We start from the raw sequence: 16,102 nt of genomic DNA on the forward strand, positions 1-16,102 counted from the left end.
TCCTGTAGCCCTAGCCACCTAAGCTAAAAAGCAAGAGGATTTTGAGTTCCAGGACAGTCTGGAATGAAGGAAGGAAGGAAGGAAGGAAGGAAGGAAGGAAGGAAGGAAGGAAGGAAGGAAGGAAAAGAAAGAAAGAAGAAAAAGAGAAAGAAAGAAATAAAGACTGAATAGGGAGAGAGCTGAGAGAAGTATATCCTTTATCTACAAGGACAAAGAATAAAAGGGCTTCCCTAAGTATGGACACATTAATGTTATGATAGAAGATTTGACATTTTATTTGTCTGAAGAATAGAGAAAACATCTGTCTTAGTGAGTCCATGATGACAGATCAGATGTAGCAAGCAGCGAGCGCAGCACCTAAGACCTCAAATCACAAGGAAGAAATAGAGAACTAAATGGAGTGAGTCTCTGAAACGTTAAAGCCCACCCCCAAGTGACAGACATCCTCCAGCAAGGTCACACCTCCTAATGCTCCCCAAGCTGCCAACTGGAGGTGTTCAAAACCAAGTATTCAAATACCAGAGGTTTGCAGGGGTATCTCATTCAAACCATTGCACCATCCATCTCTCAAAATGAACACAAATAACCCAAGTGCTCAATAAACAGTGAGTATAACTGGCCCCCACACTTCAGCTCTGACTAGCAATTAAGTGAAACACAACCCACGCAGAGGTGTTTTCTTTCCAGACCTCCAAGTGTAGGAATAAACCTCTCCAAGACTGGAATCAAAGTCAAGGCATCACTTGGGGTACCCAACAATGACCATTCATGATAGATCATGACAGAACATATGCACAAGTTCAAAACATGTTATCCTCAAGCATATGACTTTTTTCCAAATAAAGACATAGTATGTGTATGTATTCTTAGCCTTTTATTTCCTAAATGCAGGCACTATTGAGGCTGTGGTTTTTTTTTTTTTTTAAATCAATTACCATTCTAAAGTGGTAAAAGTGCTTAAATTTTAAAATGTCATTCCTATTAGCAGTGATGAGTTCAGTCCCTTCATATCTTAACCATCAGGTAAGTTCTGGGGATTGATTTTAGGCCCCAGGCTTGAGTGGCAAGTGCCTTTACCCACTGAGACATCTCACCAGTCTGATGTCAGTCTTTTTTGTTCATTTTTTAAAAAAGATTTATTTATTTATTACATATAGCCGCCAGAAGAGGGCACCAGATCTCATTATAGATGGTTATGAGCCACCATGTAGTTGCTGGGAATTGAACTCAAGACCTCTGGAAGAACAGCCAGTGCTCTTTTAATCTCTGAGCCATCTCCCCAGCCCATTGTCAGTGTTTTTAATTTTAGGATGTGTATCATCTATAGGGCTCAGGGAATCAAATGTACCTATAAAGGAGTTAGTTTATGATTTTGCTTTTCAAGAAAACTTTCTTTTACCCCATGTCTTTCAAAGTGATTTTCAAGTACTAGCACTTAACTGCATGCTGGAACTAAACGTCTCAAAATGTTTAGGTTCTGACACTCATCACAAACAATCTTTCACAAATTTCTCAAGTAATCCATGTTTTATCAAATCCCTGGCTGAAAGAAGTAAAATAATCCAAGCTCCTGAGTTCATGCTTCAAAAAGGCAGGAAGTGAACAGATTTTAGCTTCCTCTCTAGTGTTGCAAAGCCTGGCCAACAGCACTGTTACACTTACAGGTATTATGCTCACCAGTTATTAAAATAGTGTCAATGTCCTAGAGCAGTGATTCTCAACCACCTTAACACTGCGACTCTTTAATACAGTTCATGTTGTAGTGACCCCAACCATAAAATTATTTTGCTGCTACTTGATAAATGTAATTTCACTACTGCAGGAATGTAAATATCTGTGTTTTCCATTGGTCTTAAGCAACCCATGAAAGGGTCAGGTTGAGAACGCTGCCCTAGAGGGCCACTGCCTTCTTCACATTTTACAAAAACAAGCTTAGGGTTATCCACAATGAGTTGACAATCAAACCATAAAAGGGGGCTGGAAAGATGACTCAGCAGTTAAAAGCACTAGCCATTCTTGCAGAGAGGACTCACGTTCCATTCCCATCCATATGGTGGTTCAGAACTATCTACGACTCCAGTTCCAGGGGATCTGATGCTGCCTTCTGATCTCTATAGACACAAGGCATGCATGTAATACACATACTTGCATGCAGAAGAAACACACACACAAAATATAACAAAACCTGTGGTAAAAATCTTTGGTTCTGTCTAGCAGATAACTACAAAGCACTGCAGAGATGGTCTGAGGAGCTACTGAGGGTGACAGAGCAGGTTGGCCATAAAAGCTGAGGATGTCTAGCAGTGAGCATCTAGCTGAGAGACAGAATACTTAAACTGGACGTAGAACATATTCTTCAGCAGAACTAAGGTACCTGGATGGGTAATAGACTCACAGTGAGCTATAATCACTTTCCCTTATGGGACATGAAATAATATTTGGTAGTGACAGGAAGAGAGGAATGAAGAAGTGCTACTACAAGCTAAAGACAGAAGCGTAACAACAGACATCAGGCTCAGATGAACAGAGTCAGCTACTTCCATGGCTGATCATTCGAAGGAATGAAAAAGGCAAGAAGATGAATTCTTTAAAGTTCTGGCCAGGCGGTGGTGGTGCATGCCTTTAATCTCAGCACTCGGGAGGCAGGGGCAGGTGGATCTCTGTGAGTTCGAGGTCAGCCTGGTCTACAAAGTGAGTCCAGGACAGCCAAGGCTACACAAAAACCCTGTCTCAACTCCCCCTAAAAAAGCAAACAAGGAAGCAAGCAAGCAAACAAAGAAAAAAGTTCTGAAGACAACAAGGTTCAAGATATGGAACTGTAAGTGACTAACTTAGAATGTATTAAGTCTAAACACTAGATAGGTTTAACCAAATGGACAGTTGAGAGATCCATAGTAGATAGCTGGACCTAGCATTTAAACAAATTCCAGACAGTGGTGGTGCCCATCTTTAATCCTAGCACTCAGTAGGTAGCAGCAGTTGGATCTCTTGAGTTTGAGGCCAGCATGGTCTATAGAGTGAGTTCTAGGACAGCCAGGGCTACACAGAGAAACCCTGTCTCAAAAAACCAAACCAAAACAAACAAAAACCCAAACAAATGAAGAAGCAAGGTGCTGAAAGAATCTGAGGTGAGGAAGTACTTGCAAATAAAGAGGGAGGGGAAAAAGGAATGATGCTGAGGTAGATGAGGCTGAGAAAATGAATAGGTTCCACCTGCAAAATGGTGCCTTAAAAATATTCACCCTCCCTGAGGATTTATGTGCAGTTGATAGAGGAATGCCATTTTCTTCAGCAATGGAACCACTGGTAAATTAAGGTGCACATATTCTGTAAACCATTCTAATAAAACCCATTACCATCCCCAAAGGCTAAGAAGGTCATCAGGGGAACATCTGAAGTCTATAGCAGAGACTTCCTAGCTTTTCTATAATCTGTCTACCTAGCACTTCAGTCAGTATTGATTTGTTGAGACAGGATCTCACTATGTAGCACTCTCTGGCCTGGAACTGTCTATGTATACTACGCTGGCCTCAAACTTGGGAGATTTTCTCATCTCCCAAGTCCTGGGATTAAGGGATATAACCACTACACCTGGATATCATTAGTGTATTTTTTAAGTGCTTTAATTTATGACTGTCTTTTGTTACTATAAAATTTTCATGAAACTGTTACCACATTGGAAGATAGTATTCGTGGTAACCTGATTTGTGTTCCCCGGCCATGTTCATTCATACTGGGCTCCAATATAAACTACCTCTACTTCTTCTTAGGTATGACCTGCATTTCTACATCACCCATAGCACAAAGAAATATGCAAAAATGCTAAAGAAAGAGAGAAAATGACTAACTAAAGGGATCACATACCTAGGGACACCAATAAGGACAAGACTGGGCTATGGAAACTATGCTTTTACCCACAAAAGTTAAGTGCATTAGATAGAGCCAAAACTCAATATAGTAGCCACTACAGGTGGCTCCAGTTTATACTCACTTGTATTGATACATGTTTGACCAACCATAAATCCTATCTACCTCAGCTAACAAGGTAACTGTTAGTATCTTTAGGCTCTTACAAACGACAGCAACAGGAATTCTCAGAAATCTACTTTGAGGCCTGTCATGATGACATACTACTCCTTTAATCACAGTACTTGTAGGCTAGGCAGGTGGACCCTTTTGAGTTCTAGGATAGCATGGCCTACATAGCAAGCTCTAATCCAGTCAAAGATACATAGTTGAGATCTTGTCTCAAACGACAACAAAAGAAATGGCAACAATTTTCTTTTTCTATCTAAATAGAAAATGGCATCAACAACCCACACTAGTGAAGGCCACTTTCTCAAGAGATGATCACTTATCTATTTTATGATTTAGACCAGGTTTAGTCAAGTTCCTACTAATAGCAACTTCTGCATTTACTGAACATCAAAAGCACATGCCAGAAGCTGGGTGTGGTGGGGCACGCCTGTAATCCCAGCTCTTGGGGAGGCAGAGGCAGGTGGATCTGAGTTTGAGGCCAGCCTGGTCTACAAAATGAGTCCAGGACAGCCAAGGATACACAGAAAAATCCTGTCTCAAAAACAAAACAAAACAAAACAAAAAACCCAACCCCAAAACAAAACAACCCACATGTCAAAAGCATTTTGGGGGGCTATGAATCTTTCTCTAAATTCTAAGACATTATATTAGTCCATCATCCAGGAGCAGAGCAGAGTGTGATTCTCTCTGACTTGGAAGCTCCATCTTCTGACGTGCATAACTCAATAGCTACATTACAAAACATTATCAGGACCTTGTCTACTTATGTCCTTGGCACCTCTCCTTTTTGTTCAAATCTTTTAGGATCATCAACTGCAGATGGGAAATCTCACCTACCAGAAGTGCAGAGAACCTAAAAGAGAGGTCTCAAAACTTAGCTATGGTTATTGTAGGAACTCATTAAAATGCACCTTAGACACCATTTGAGGCCTGAACCAAAATCTGCGTTTTAACAGATTCCTGTAAGATATGTATATATACATTAAAGCTTTGAAAACGTCAATTCAAAAACAAACAAACAAACAAACAAACAAACAACCCAAGGTTTGCTACTTGAAGTTTCTAATTACTCCCCTTACTACACCCAAACAGGCTTCATACGAAATTATTTATCTTAAAGATTGGAGCTTATAAATAAAACTCTTACAGTACAATAAAGACTAACACTGATGGACACAGAAAGCCAAAATGGCTATTTAGGACATTTCACAAAGAGTTCAATATCTAAAAACACTGTGTGAGAGTAGAGGGGGAAGTAGGGAGGCAGAAAAACATAGCACCCTGAACAATAAAGAACATAAAAAGAATGACATGGAATATGTCATTTTCAGGACAGTGGTGGCCAGAACTAGCTGCACCTTGTAAAAAGCTCATATTGAAGAGAAACAAAGGGAGCTAAGGTCTAGTGCTTCAGGCAAATACATATTTTTAAAAATCAAGACAATTGCTACAAAAGACATTTCTTTGGCTGGAGAGATGGCTCAGCCGTTAAATGCTAAAGGTCACAACACAAAAAACATTACTGCATCACTGGGCAAAGGACAAATTTGGAATATAAAAATCTATAAGTGAATACATCAATTTTAAACTACCTGAGTTTCATTACTATATTGTTATAGACAAATCTACGTAAGCTCACTTTTATTTTTAAGGTTTCACAAAGAATGTGTATACACAAATACACATAAAGAAAATGCATAGCTGATAAAGCAAATGGGATAAAATGAATGTCAACAATAGGAGAATCTGATTTAAGCTGGTGAGATTTCTTTCAGGCCACAGAATGAGCCAAGTTTCTGGAAACTATGACCCACAGTCAGATGCCCTAGAGTGACCCGACTGTCCCTTTACAGCCCAACCTGGCAGAAAGCTCCAACTCATTAATGCCATTTCAGAGTACAAGAGACCAAATCAGCAGTAATTATTTTTAGACTGATTTTTAACTTTCTCTACTTTCACCCTTCTCTCTATGCCAGTTCCCTGCATTTTCAGCTGAGTCACTGTTGAAATTTTCTGAAGCCTTTCTCTCCAAGAGCCTAAAGGTGCCCAGATCTGATGACAGCACCAGCACCAGCAACAGAGGCTGGGACTGGATGTCTGTATCACAAGACACACCTCTTAGCTCACAGTTGAAGTGGGATTAGTCCCAGGACACCATCATCAAATACTTGTTATCTAGTAAGAGCAGTCACAGAGAAAAATCTAGACCAGAAACCATTATTTCTAGTTGAAGATACATAACTTATACTGGAATCCTTCTTTCCTATGTGTACCCTTAATTCTGAGGCTGCTTGTAGAAAGTCGAAGTAAATCTGCAAAAGAACTTACTTGGGCCCAGAAGTTCCTATTCCACATAGAAGCCTAACCATACTTTGAATGCTGTCTCATCAACACTGTTTTAAGGCTGGCAGAGCAGCAAAATGTCAAACACATTTATATCATCCCAGGCTAGTCTAATCTATGGATCAATGGGGAAGTCTGCATATGACATAGCACAGTGAACATTCCATTCAACTGCTCGATAGGGCATAAACCAAGGTGGGGGGCAAACAGGTAAATCCCTGAGACTTCTAAAAGGGAATCAGAACAGACAGTACATAGCCTCTGGCACCCTTAGGCTGAGCTTCTGTACACTGGGGTTCTGGACAAAGTGGTCATTAAGAGTCCTTTTTTTTCTGGGTCCCTCAAGGTAGATTTGAAAGTCATTTCACTCTCCTGCTGTGTAATGCTGTACAAGAGTCATAAGGGGAGAAAGGCAAAAAGACAAATACAGTGGGTGGCTGAGCTGATGAACTGTGACCAGGGGTGGAAAGTGAGTGGCAACTGTCCTTTATGTGCTCTCCCTTTAAGAGATTTCATCAAGGGAACTTAACACCCCTGGCAACACAGCCCTTGCACTACATAAGGCTGCCTTAAGTTTTCTTGTCTAACATATTAAGGTCCTGATCACAGAAACAAGTTTAACAGGAAGAATGGAAGTTTTAGAGCAAAACACACCAGGTTTGGAAAGCCGAACAAGACAATAGGCATGCCACTTTGGGTACTCTGTAACCTCTGTGAGCCTTTTTCCTCATCTATATAAGTATTAAAAATCACGTGACGTGCTCAGCACAAAAAAAAAATTTGATGTATGGTGGCTGTATGTTATGCTATTTCCTATTCCAAAATATTGAGGACAGTTTCCACAACCCTGGCATCTTATTAAAGGACTTTCCCCTTGGCAATCCTAGTGATTTTTCTTATAAAAAAAATAATAAAAATCCATTTATCTCCTCTATGTATGCCCATGTATGCATACATGTGTAGGTCAGAAAACTTTTGGGAGTTGGTGCTCTTCTTCTATCCTGTGGTGGGGGCACAGGGATCAAGCTCAAGTTGTCAGGTTTGGTGGCAAGTGCCTTTACCTGCTGAGCCAACTTACGAACCCCAGAAAGTCTTATTGACAATGATTTTATCCTAGTCACTGATGCACCTTCAGTGCCCAACACAGTTCCTGGCACACAGTATTTAATGCCTACTGAGTTAATTTATAGCTAAGATTTTCAGTCAAGAGCCCTACTCTCTAATCTCCAATCTAATGAACTGTCAAATACTTCAAAGTGGTAGAAGACAGTCAGGTGTGAGGCTACAATTTACTGAGACAATAGGACACTGGGCTGCCTCCAAGTACAACTCACAGATGTCTTGAAGCTACTGGAACTACCTCCTCCCTTCCTCAAGAAACTGAGTGAGATGGTTTTCAGATGGGAAGGCAGTGTGGGCATTGGAATGTGGGCTGAGTGTTCCCGCATTGCTGGCAAGGGTGCGCGATCTGGTACTGCAGCTGGCTGGTGGGAGGGCTCCATCCTACTCCAGAAGATGGGACCTTCATATGGGCTTTCCACGAAGGCACAAAGCTTAGGAAAAGAAGACAACTACCACCACAGTTCCTAAAGGCAAACATGGCATGGAGATGAGAGATAGGTATGGTTTTTTTGTTTTTGTTTTTTGTTTTGTTTTGAAGCTCCAGGAAGCAGGAGATACGCATGCTAATCTTGCCTTTGCAGCCATATCACTGCACTGCGGCCAGTCTCAGTCTTTATCAGTTCTGAAGTTCAGACTGCATGACTACATTCCTTCCCTCATCCACAAAATCATGTAATATTTATTACTAAAGTACTTAAGATGGGAGGTGGAACACCCCTCCCCCACCTTTCAGACCAACAGCTATAAGATTAGGCTCTTCAGAAGGTGGGAAAGCTGACAGAATTGTGCCTAGACCCAACTTTTCTTTCTTTTGAGATAAGGTCCTGCTACACTGCCTAGGTTGGTATGAATTCCTAAGTAGACAGCCACTTTTGTTTAGCTGTTAGAGCAGGCTTTCTAAGCTTCAAGATGGACACATCTAAATTTCTATGGGCTTATAGTTCAGAAGCCAACCTTGTAGCTAAGAGAAACAAGAGCCAAAGGAGGGCCACACCCATATTTGGTGCCACACTGACGACCATCTCCTGTGTGAGTTCTTCTTTGCTCAAATCCTGAAGGAGTAAAGAAAGGACAAGACTTGTTTCAAAGAACACATATAAAAGGGAGTATTGTGGCCTCCAAAGCGAAGGACATTGAATAGTGACATATAACTTGGCCTAGGAAACAGAGTAGTTACCAACCTTTCCAAAAAATGCTGGAGTGAGATAAAGGACAGGTAGCACTCAAGGTAACTTTATCTTCAAGAGAGCCAACCCACAAACCAACTAAAAAAAATAAACCTTCCTCTTCCCCAAATGTGTTTTACCAAAACAAAGGGGTATTAAACTGTCTAAAAGACAATCAGAGTCCCAGACTCTGAAAAGCATTTTAAAAAACAAAAACAACAAAACAAAACACCTGCACCACACTGGGCGGAGGCCAGAGAAGACAACATAGCACTACCTTGCTGCCATTATTGCTGGCCCTAGACTGGGAGGTATCTAAAAGGACAGCAGGCTCAGTGTACTCCATTGTCAGCATCAATAGCAAATGGCCACACACACCCCATTAGCCATTTTCCCTTTTCCTATAGAATCTGCCAATACTTTTATATTGTGACATAAAGTAAAATATATTGATTTGAGTTAATACTGTAGCATTTAAATTCACAGTTCTTCCTGACAATCTTAACATTTTCATCTGGCTACTCTTCCAAATGCCACAAGACAGAAATAAACAGGTAACGGGTCTGAGCAGAAGCAGTTCAAAGGTTTGTCAAAAACTCTCTGTAATGTTCCCATTAATCCTACATCAAGAAGATAAGGGATCCTAAAGGGGAGTGGTCCCTCATCCATTAGTTCCCTATAACAAACAGACAGTGTGGGAGGAGGGCCACCTCTTCCTCTCTATATCTGGGAGTTACCCTACCCTACCTCCTCCCCCAACCATCCCCTTTCCAGGATTGATGCTCTTAACCCAACGTTAAGGCAATCCTAATATTCAAATAAAATTGCTCCATTAATCTTTTCTTGCTATGACTCAGGGCTATCCAATCTTCACTTATAGCTCTCTAGTTTTAAAACCACTGAACAGAATCTGGTCAGCCAGTCAACAGTCCCTTAAGTCCCCTCCCCCACCTAAAAGTGTTTTGCTTCATCATCTCCAAGACAGGCCTGAGCACCAGGGGCTCATTTTTGCATACGGTGGTCACCTCGAGGACCCTTGTCAGGGCCACCTCAGGTGTAGACTGATAACTCCAGGGAATTTGTCAGAGCAAATAGAAAAGCCCGATCTGCCTTACCAGCAGCCATCTATCCTGCAACACTCACAGCTACCATCGCTTGCAAGATAGCTCAGTGTTGTGTGAATATAGGGGGAGGGATGCAAAGGGGAACAGAACAACTGTTGCTTTGGTATCTTAGTTCACCATCCCACTCTTTCCCTTCCCCCAGCTAGCCACCTTATTCCCTTGCACTCACCTGACTGTGTGCTGCTCTGGGCTGTGGAGTCTGAGTCCTGGGTGCTCCAGGGTCGGTCCCAGCCAGTCAGACTGAGTGACTGCAGGCCAAGGCATAAGCCATTTGCATCTGTGAGGCCTTGGGAAGATTCTTGCGCAGAGGTGGGGAAAAGCATCCTGCTTGTAACTGTTTCTTCAGAGTCGTGGAAGTCTGCTTTGGAAAGGAGAACAGCAAAACAAACCCCTAGAGTTAGGGGTTGTTTCCCTCAATACTATCAACAATAAATACCACCAATAATAGTTTTCCCAGGTTCAGGAACAAAACATCCAAGCTGTATGGATGCTGCAGCTGCTGCCTCTGTACTTTTGGCGGCGGTCAAGCAAGAATAGTTGCCATGTAGCCCCCTCCCCATACACACCCCTATCCCGTCTGCATTACAGACTAGCTAGCATGTGATCAGGCTGCTGATGCTTCCCGCTGCCAGTGACATCAGCCAGCTGAGCCTAGCAATAGAGAATCGCATCATCTCTCACAGAACGGGGGGAGGAGCAGGAGGGGACGAGTGGGAGGAGACTTGCCTCTAAGGGAAAGATGGCACAAGAGCTACTTGGAATAGTCCGGTGCAGTACGGTTAAGTCAGGGTTATGAGGCAGCACCCTCCCTCCAGTCTCGGCAATGGTGGCCAGGCAGCCCTCTGGTACAACTGAAGTCTGCTCGCAGACAGCACAGCTAAAGGCAAAGCTATGTGGACGGCTTGCTTGTACAGCTTGCTTGTATGGCTCTGTCCTCCTGCTGCTCCTTCCCTCCCCTTCTGCTCTCTACCTCAAACCCCCAAATGCTCTAGTCCTGGACTCCCTCCAGCTGCTGGCTCAAGCCTGGGCTTCGGCTTTGCAGCCTAACACAACCCTGCTAACAAAAATAAACAAGTAAGTAAATAAATCGTATCTATGTGCTCCAAGGGGCCTCTGAGAAGCACCTGGACACAGTAGTGTTTACTCCTGAGGAATGGGGATAACCACCAGAAAAACAGAGCATATTTGAACCCTTGGGAACAACACCTGGTGCTCTGGGAGAGTCTGGAGCAGCTTATCAGAGAGAAGAGGGGACAGCTTTGGGAGAGGGGGTTGGATGTATCAGGCTGTTTCAGGTATATCTCACAGGGCCTGGCCCACAACTCAGGTATCAAAGGGAGACCTGGATAATCTGTTTTCCCTGGCTCACTTATTCACCAACAGTAGTAGCTATTAGGCGTTAAGTGGACACAAGGGCACAGTTCTTTTTCCCTCTTGCAACTAAAAGCACAGACCAAGGAAACACTCTCAAAGTAGTATCTGACAACCACAGGAAGAGAAACAATTTTAGAACTACTGTTATGCTCAATACTCAGGAGCTCACATCATCGGGCTGTCAGTACTATTTCCCTTGGATTTGTCTCTTCAGGATCCCCCGGATGATGGCTGGCAAGCTATGTCTATCACCAACACTTTTAACTGCTATGCTTTCTTCAGAGGTGCTGTCCAGAGTGAAGAGCCTATTTCAGTGATCCCTACCCCATCAGCTACAGCAACAAAATTCAACTTTTGTCATTTTCTTTCTCTTTACTAGTATCTCTTTCCTCTCACATAAATCTTTTACCAATAGTTTTCCATAGCATACTCTGAATATACTGAAACAAAGACACTGATGGGTGGGGGGAGAAGGTCAGTCTGTGGGAAGGACTCCTTCCTTTGGAGGTTTTTGTTTTGTTTTGTTTTTAAAGCTGTGCTGCTATGTCATCCATCTACATTACTCCTGTTTGGCTGTAGACACCCTGGCTTGCTTTATGTCTCTGTGTGTCACAGCTGTATGCTCACCACTGTGCACACTGAGGAATAATGCACCCATACTAGGGTTTGTACCTATCCCAAACTCTGTCCTTCTGCTCCCCCTTCTCCAAGATAAAGCTGACTTTTACATTAACATGTTTTAATTACAAAAATAAAGATTTTCCTTTTAAGCCATCCACATCTATGTCAGTGAGATGGCCCAACGGATAAAGGTACCTGCCACCAAACCTCATGAACTGAGTTGTTTCCAAGACCAAGGTGAAAGGAGAGAACTGATACATGCAGCTGTCCTCTGATCTCCACATGTGTGCTGATATGCACATGTATGAAAACACACACACACACACACACACACACACACACACACGTTGGGTTTATTCTGGAGATACAGGGATGGTCCAAATGGTAAATCAGTGAACGTTATAAATTATGTAAATGGACTCAAGAACAGAAATCACCTAGTCATCTCAATAGATAAGAAAAAGCATTTGACAATATCCAACATTCCTTCATGTTAACAGTCCTAAGGAAACTCAGGATAGAAAGAACAAAGCTCAGCATAATAAAGGAAAATATGACAAATTTATAACCAACACTATGTTAAGGGGGGGGCACCCAAGCATGTCCACTAATATCAGGAACAAGAAAAGGGTAGTCACCTTTTTTTTTTTTTTTTTTTTGGAGTCACCTTCTTTATTCTCATTCAATATAGTGCTAGCAGTCTTAGAATAGCAAAACAAAGAAATAAAGGGGCCATAAACAGGGAACAAGGAAGACAAAATAGCACTATTTGAAGCTGTTAGGATTCTATATATGATATCCTAAAGACTCCACCAGAAATCTTTTGGAACTGACAAATACCTGCAGCAAATTGGCGGGATACAAAATTAACACACTAAACATTAGTCTTCCTAGACACCAGTGACAAACTGAAAAGACAAAGGGAAATAATATAACTCACAATAACCTTTAAAAAATAATTTATTGGGGCTGGAGAGGTGGCACAGTGGTTAATAACACTGACTGCCTTTCCAGAGGACCCAGGTTCAATTCCTAGCACCAACATGACAGCTTACAACTGTCTGTAACTCTAGTTCCAGGAGATCTGACACCTTCACACCAAAGATACAAGGCACACCAAAGGCACAAGGGTGCCCCCCCCTTAACATAGTATTGGCTATTAATTTGTCATATTTTCCTTTATTATGCTGAGCTTTGTTCTTTCTATCCTGAGTTTCCTTAGGACTGTTAACATGAAGGAATGTTGGATATTGTCAAAAGCCTTTTCTTATCTACTGACATAAAATTATTTATTAAAAAATAACTTGTTATAAGCCTAACCAAGGATATGAAATACACACACACACACACACACACACACACATGCGCGCACACACACACTGAATAAAGAATTTGAGGAAGAACCAGAAATGTAAACATACCCCATGCTCATGAACTGGGGAAAAAAAAAAAAAAAATCAATATTGTGAAAATGCCTATCTTACTTAAAGAAACCTACAGTACAGATTGACTGCAATTCCAATAAAAATTTCAGTGACATTCTCCACAGAAATAGAGCCACCTTTAAATTCATGTGGAAGTACAAGAGATCCTGGAGAGGCAAAGCAACCCTGAGCAAAAATACTACTACTAAAAGTTTCATACCTGATCTTATACTACAGAACCATAGTAATATTATCAGACATTACTAATTAAAAAATAATAGAAGACATAGATACAAGGCCACACGACTATAGCTAGCCTACTTTATTTATTTATTTATTTATTTATTTATTTATTTATTTTAAGCTAGCCTACTTTAAACAAAAGATGCTAAACATACATACTGGAGAAAAGATGGCAACAACAAATGGTGCCGGGAAAACTGGATATATACACGTAGAAGAACAAATTAAATCCCAACTTCTCACCATGCACAAATCAACTCCAAATGGCTCAAGGGCCTCAACTTGAGATAAGCTGCAAGAGGAAAAAGTAATGGAGTACACTTTAAGGGATTTCAGGACAGGACTGTGATTGTTCAAGAAATAAGGTCAATAAATAATTATTAAGACTTCATGAAGCACAACAGCTTTTGTACATCAGAGGAAACTCTAACTAAGTGAAGAGTCAGTCTACAGAATGCCATTTCTGTATCTGATAGAGGATTAAGTATATAGCACACACAAAGAACTAAAAAAACTAAACATCAAGAAAACAACCCAAAAGACAGGCATAGCCAACTTTAAAAAAAAAAAAAAGAAAAAAGAAAAAAGAAAACAACCCAATTTAAAAATGGGCCACAGACTGAACAGAATTCAAAAGAAAAAAATACAAATGGCTAATAGACATTTTTCGTGAGTTTTACATCATTTTTGTTTGTTTCTTGAGACAAGGTCGCACTGTATAGTGCTGGCTGGCCTGAAACTTGCCTGCACACAAGGCTCAAAATCACAAGTACTGGCTTGTCTCTGCCTCCCAAGTGCTAGGATTAAAGGTGTGTGCCACCATGCCCAGCACCTAATAAGTTTTTAAAATGTTCAACATTAGCCAACACAAGTTAAAATTTCTTTAAAATTAAGCTAGGTGTGGTGGTGCATGCCTTTAATCCCAGCACCCAGGAGGCAGAGGGAGGTGGATCGCTGTGAGTTTGAGGCCAGCCTGGTCTACAAAGCAATGTCAGGACAGCCAAGGCTAACAGAGATGCTGTCCCAAAAAAACAAAAAGAAAAAAAATTTCTTTGAAATTCTATCTAACTCCAGCCAGAGTTACTATCATCAAGAAATCAAACAACAAATGCTGGCAAGGATGTGGAAAGGGGGAGCACTTACCCACTGTTGCTTGGCATGTAAATGGTACAACCACCATAAAAATCAGTGTGGTGGTGTCTCAAAAAGCTATCAACAGAGCTACCATCATTACCTACACCTCTACTACTTTTAGGCCTATACCCAAAGGACTCTCTCTCTTCCTACAGACAATCATGTACACCTGTGTTCACTCAAGTGGAATCAGTCTAGCTGTCAATCAACTGATGAGTGGACAGTGAAAATGTGGTACATATATGTGAAATTTCATATGAAGAGAAAGAATATGTAATTTTTAGCTGAGATACATACAGCTGATATACATACTAAACATGGGGACTCAAGCCCAGAAAGATAAACGCTGCATGTTTTCTCTCATGTGTGAATCTTAGCTTCAACTTTTTAGACCTGAGCATTTAGAGTGTCTGTAGAGGACACTAGGAAGGGGTGGGAAGGACTTAGGAAAGGAAAAGGGCTTTAGGAGGTAACAGGATGCTAGCAGAGCATATGTGATATGAAAGGAGGGAAAATTTTGACAAAGTTTAAGTTAGGATACAAATGAAACATGAGACTGAAGGAGAGGTAGAGAAGGGTTAACCAAAGGTACAGATGCATGACAGCTCTCAGAGAAACCTACTACTCTGTAAAACAATTCATGTCTTGAGTCACTGTTCTCTTTTGCTATGAAGAGTCACCTAACCCAGGCATTTTTATAAAAGAAAGCATTTAATTGGAGCTTGCTTAGAGGCTTGGTCCATTACCATCATGGAAGAGAGCACGGCAGCAGGCAGGAGTGCGCTAGAAAAGTAGCTGGGCCCAGCATCTAATAATCCTGATCCACAGGCAAAGAGACACTAGGCCTGGCTTGAGCATCTGAAACCTCAAAACCTACCCCTTTTACATGCATAGGTGTTTTGTTTGCATGTGTGTATGTTTGTTGCCACGAAAGTCCAGAAGAAGGCATGAGAGCCTTTGAAACTGGAGTCATGGTTTGTTGTCATTCACTATGTGGGAGCTGGAACTTGAACACAGTCATTTGGGAGAGAGAGCAGTCACTGTTCCTAACCCATGGCCCCTCTTCTACAGCCTTGGAAACTCACTACTTTGTAAGCTAAATAAAAAATATAACAAAAAAGAGTTGGAACACATGGGTAGACTCTGCTTCTCCTTGAAGACATGAGTTATTAAATGAAAACCTCAGCGCCAGAATCAATACTTTCTTACCAGTTATTTGTCAGGTAGGCGCCCAAAGCAACACAGGCCATTGCAGCTGCTCTTGGTTGCCCACCATAACTAGAAAATGATATTCTCCTGCTGAAGATACAACACTTTGGTTGCAGCTGTACATACACAAGTCAATCTGGAAATGCCCTGAAAACTTCCTGCTGGCTAGCCCTCATAGTACTTAAAGTTGCTATGCAAGCCACTAGGGGAGAAAGTTATCAGTGGTCTTACTCAGCAGTGAACCCTGAATGCTGCAATACCAACCTGCCAGGAAAAATGTGCCCACTGGTAAAATAGAAGTACA

At 41.5% G+C, this 16,102-nt stretch overlaps 1 protein-coding gene across 10 annotated transcripts in view; it reads right to left on the bottom strand.

Annotated features, from left to right (window-relative positions):
- Nucleotides 1-16,102, bottom strand: part of Cpeb1 (cytoplasmic polyadenylation element binding protein 1) — an 87,506-nt gene that overhangs the window by 13,741 nt on the left and 57,663 nt on the right. For 7 of the 10 annotated variants that reach the window (XM_051148830.1, XM_051148829.1, XM_051148827.1 and 4 more), the window contains exon 3: nt 9,963-10,154. In XM_051148830.1, coding sequence (XP_051004787.1) covers nt 9,963-10,116 — 154 coding nt within the window. In that variant the 5' untranslated portion in view covers nt 10,117-10,154. Of the gene's footprint in view, nt 1-9,962; nt 10,155-10,359; nt 10,466-16,102 lie in introns of those variants that run through there. The other 3 variants (XM_051148824.1, XM_051148822.1, XM_051148828.1) reach the window with 2 other exon arrangements.

The sequence above is a fragment of the Acomys russatus genome, chromosome 7, assembly GCF_903995435.1.
Source record: "Acomys russatus chromosome 7, mAcoRus1.1, whole genome shotgun sequence".
NCBI lineage: Eukaryota > Metazoa > Chordata > Mammalia > Rodentia > Muridae > Acomys > Acomys russatus.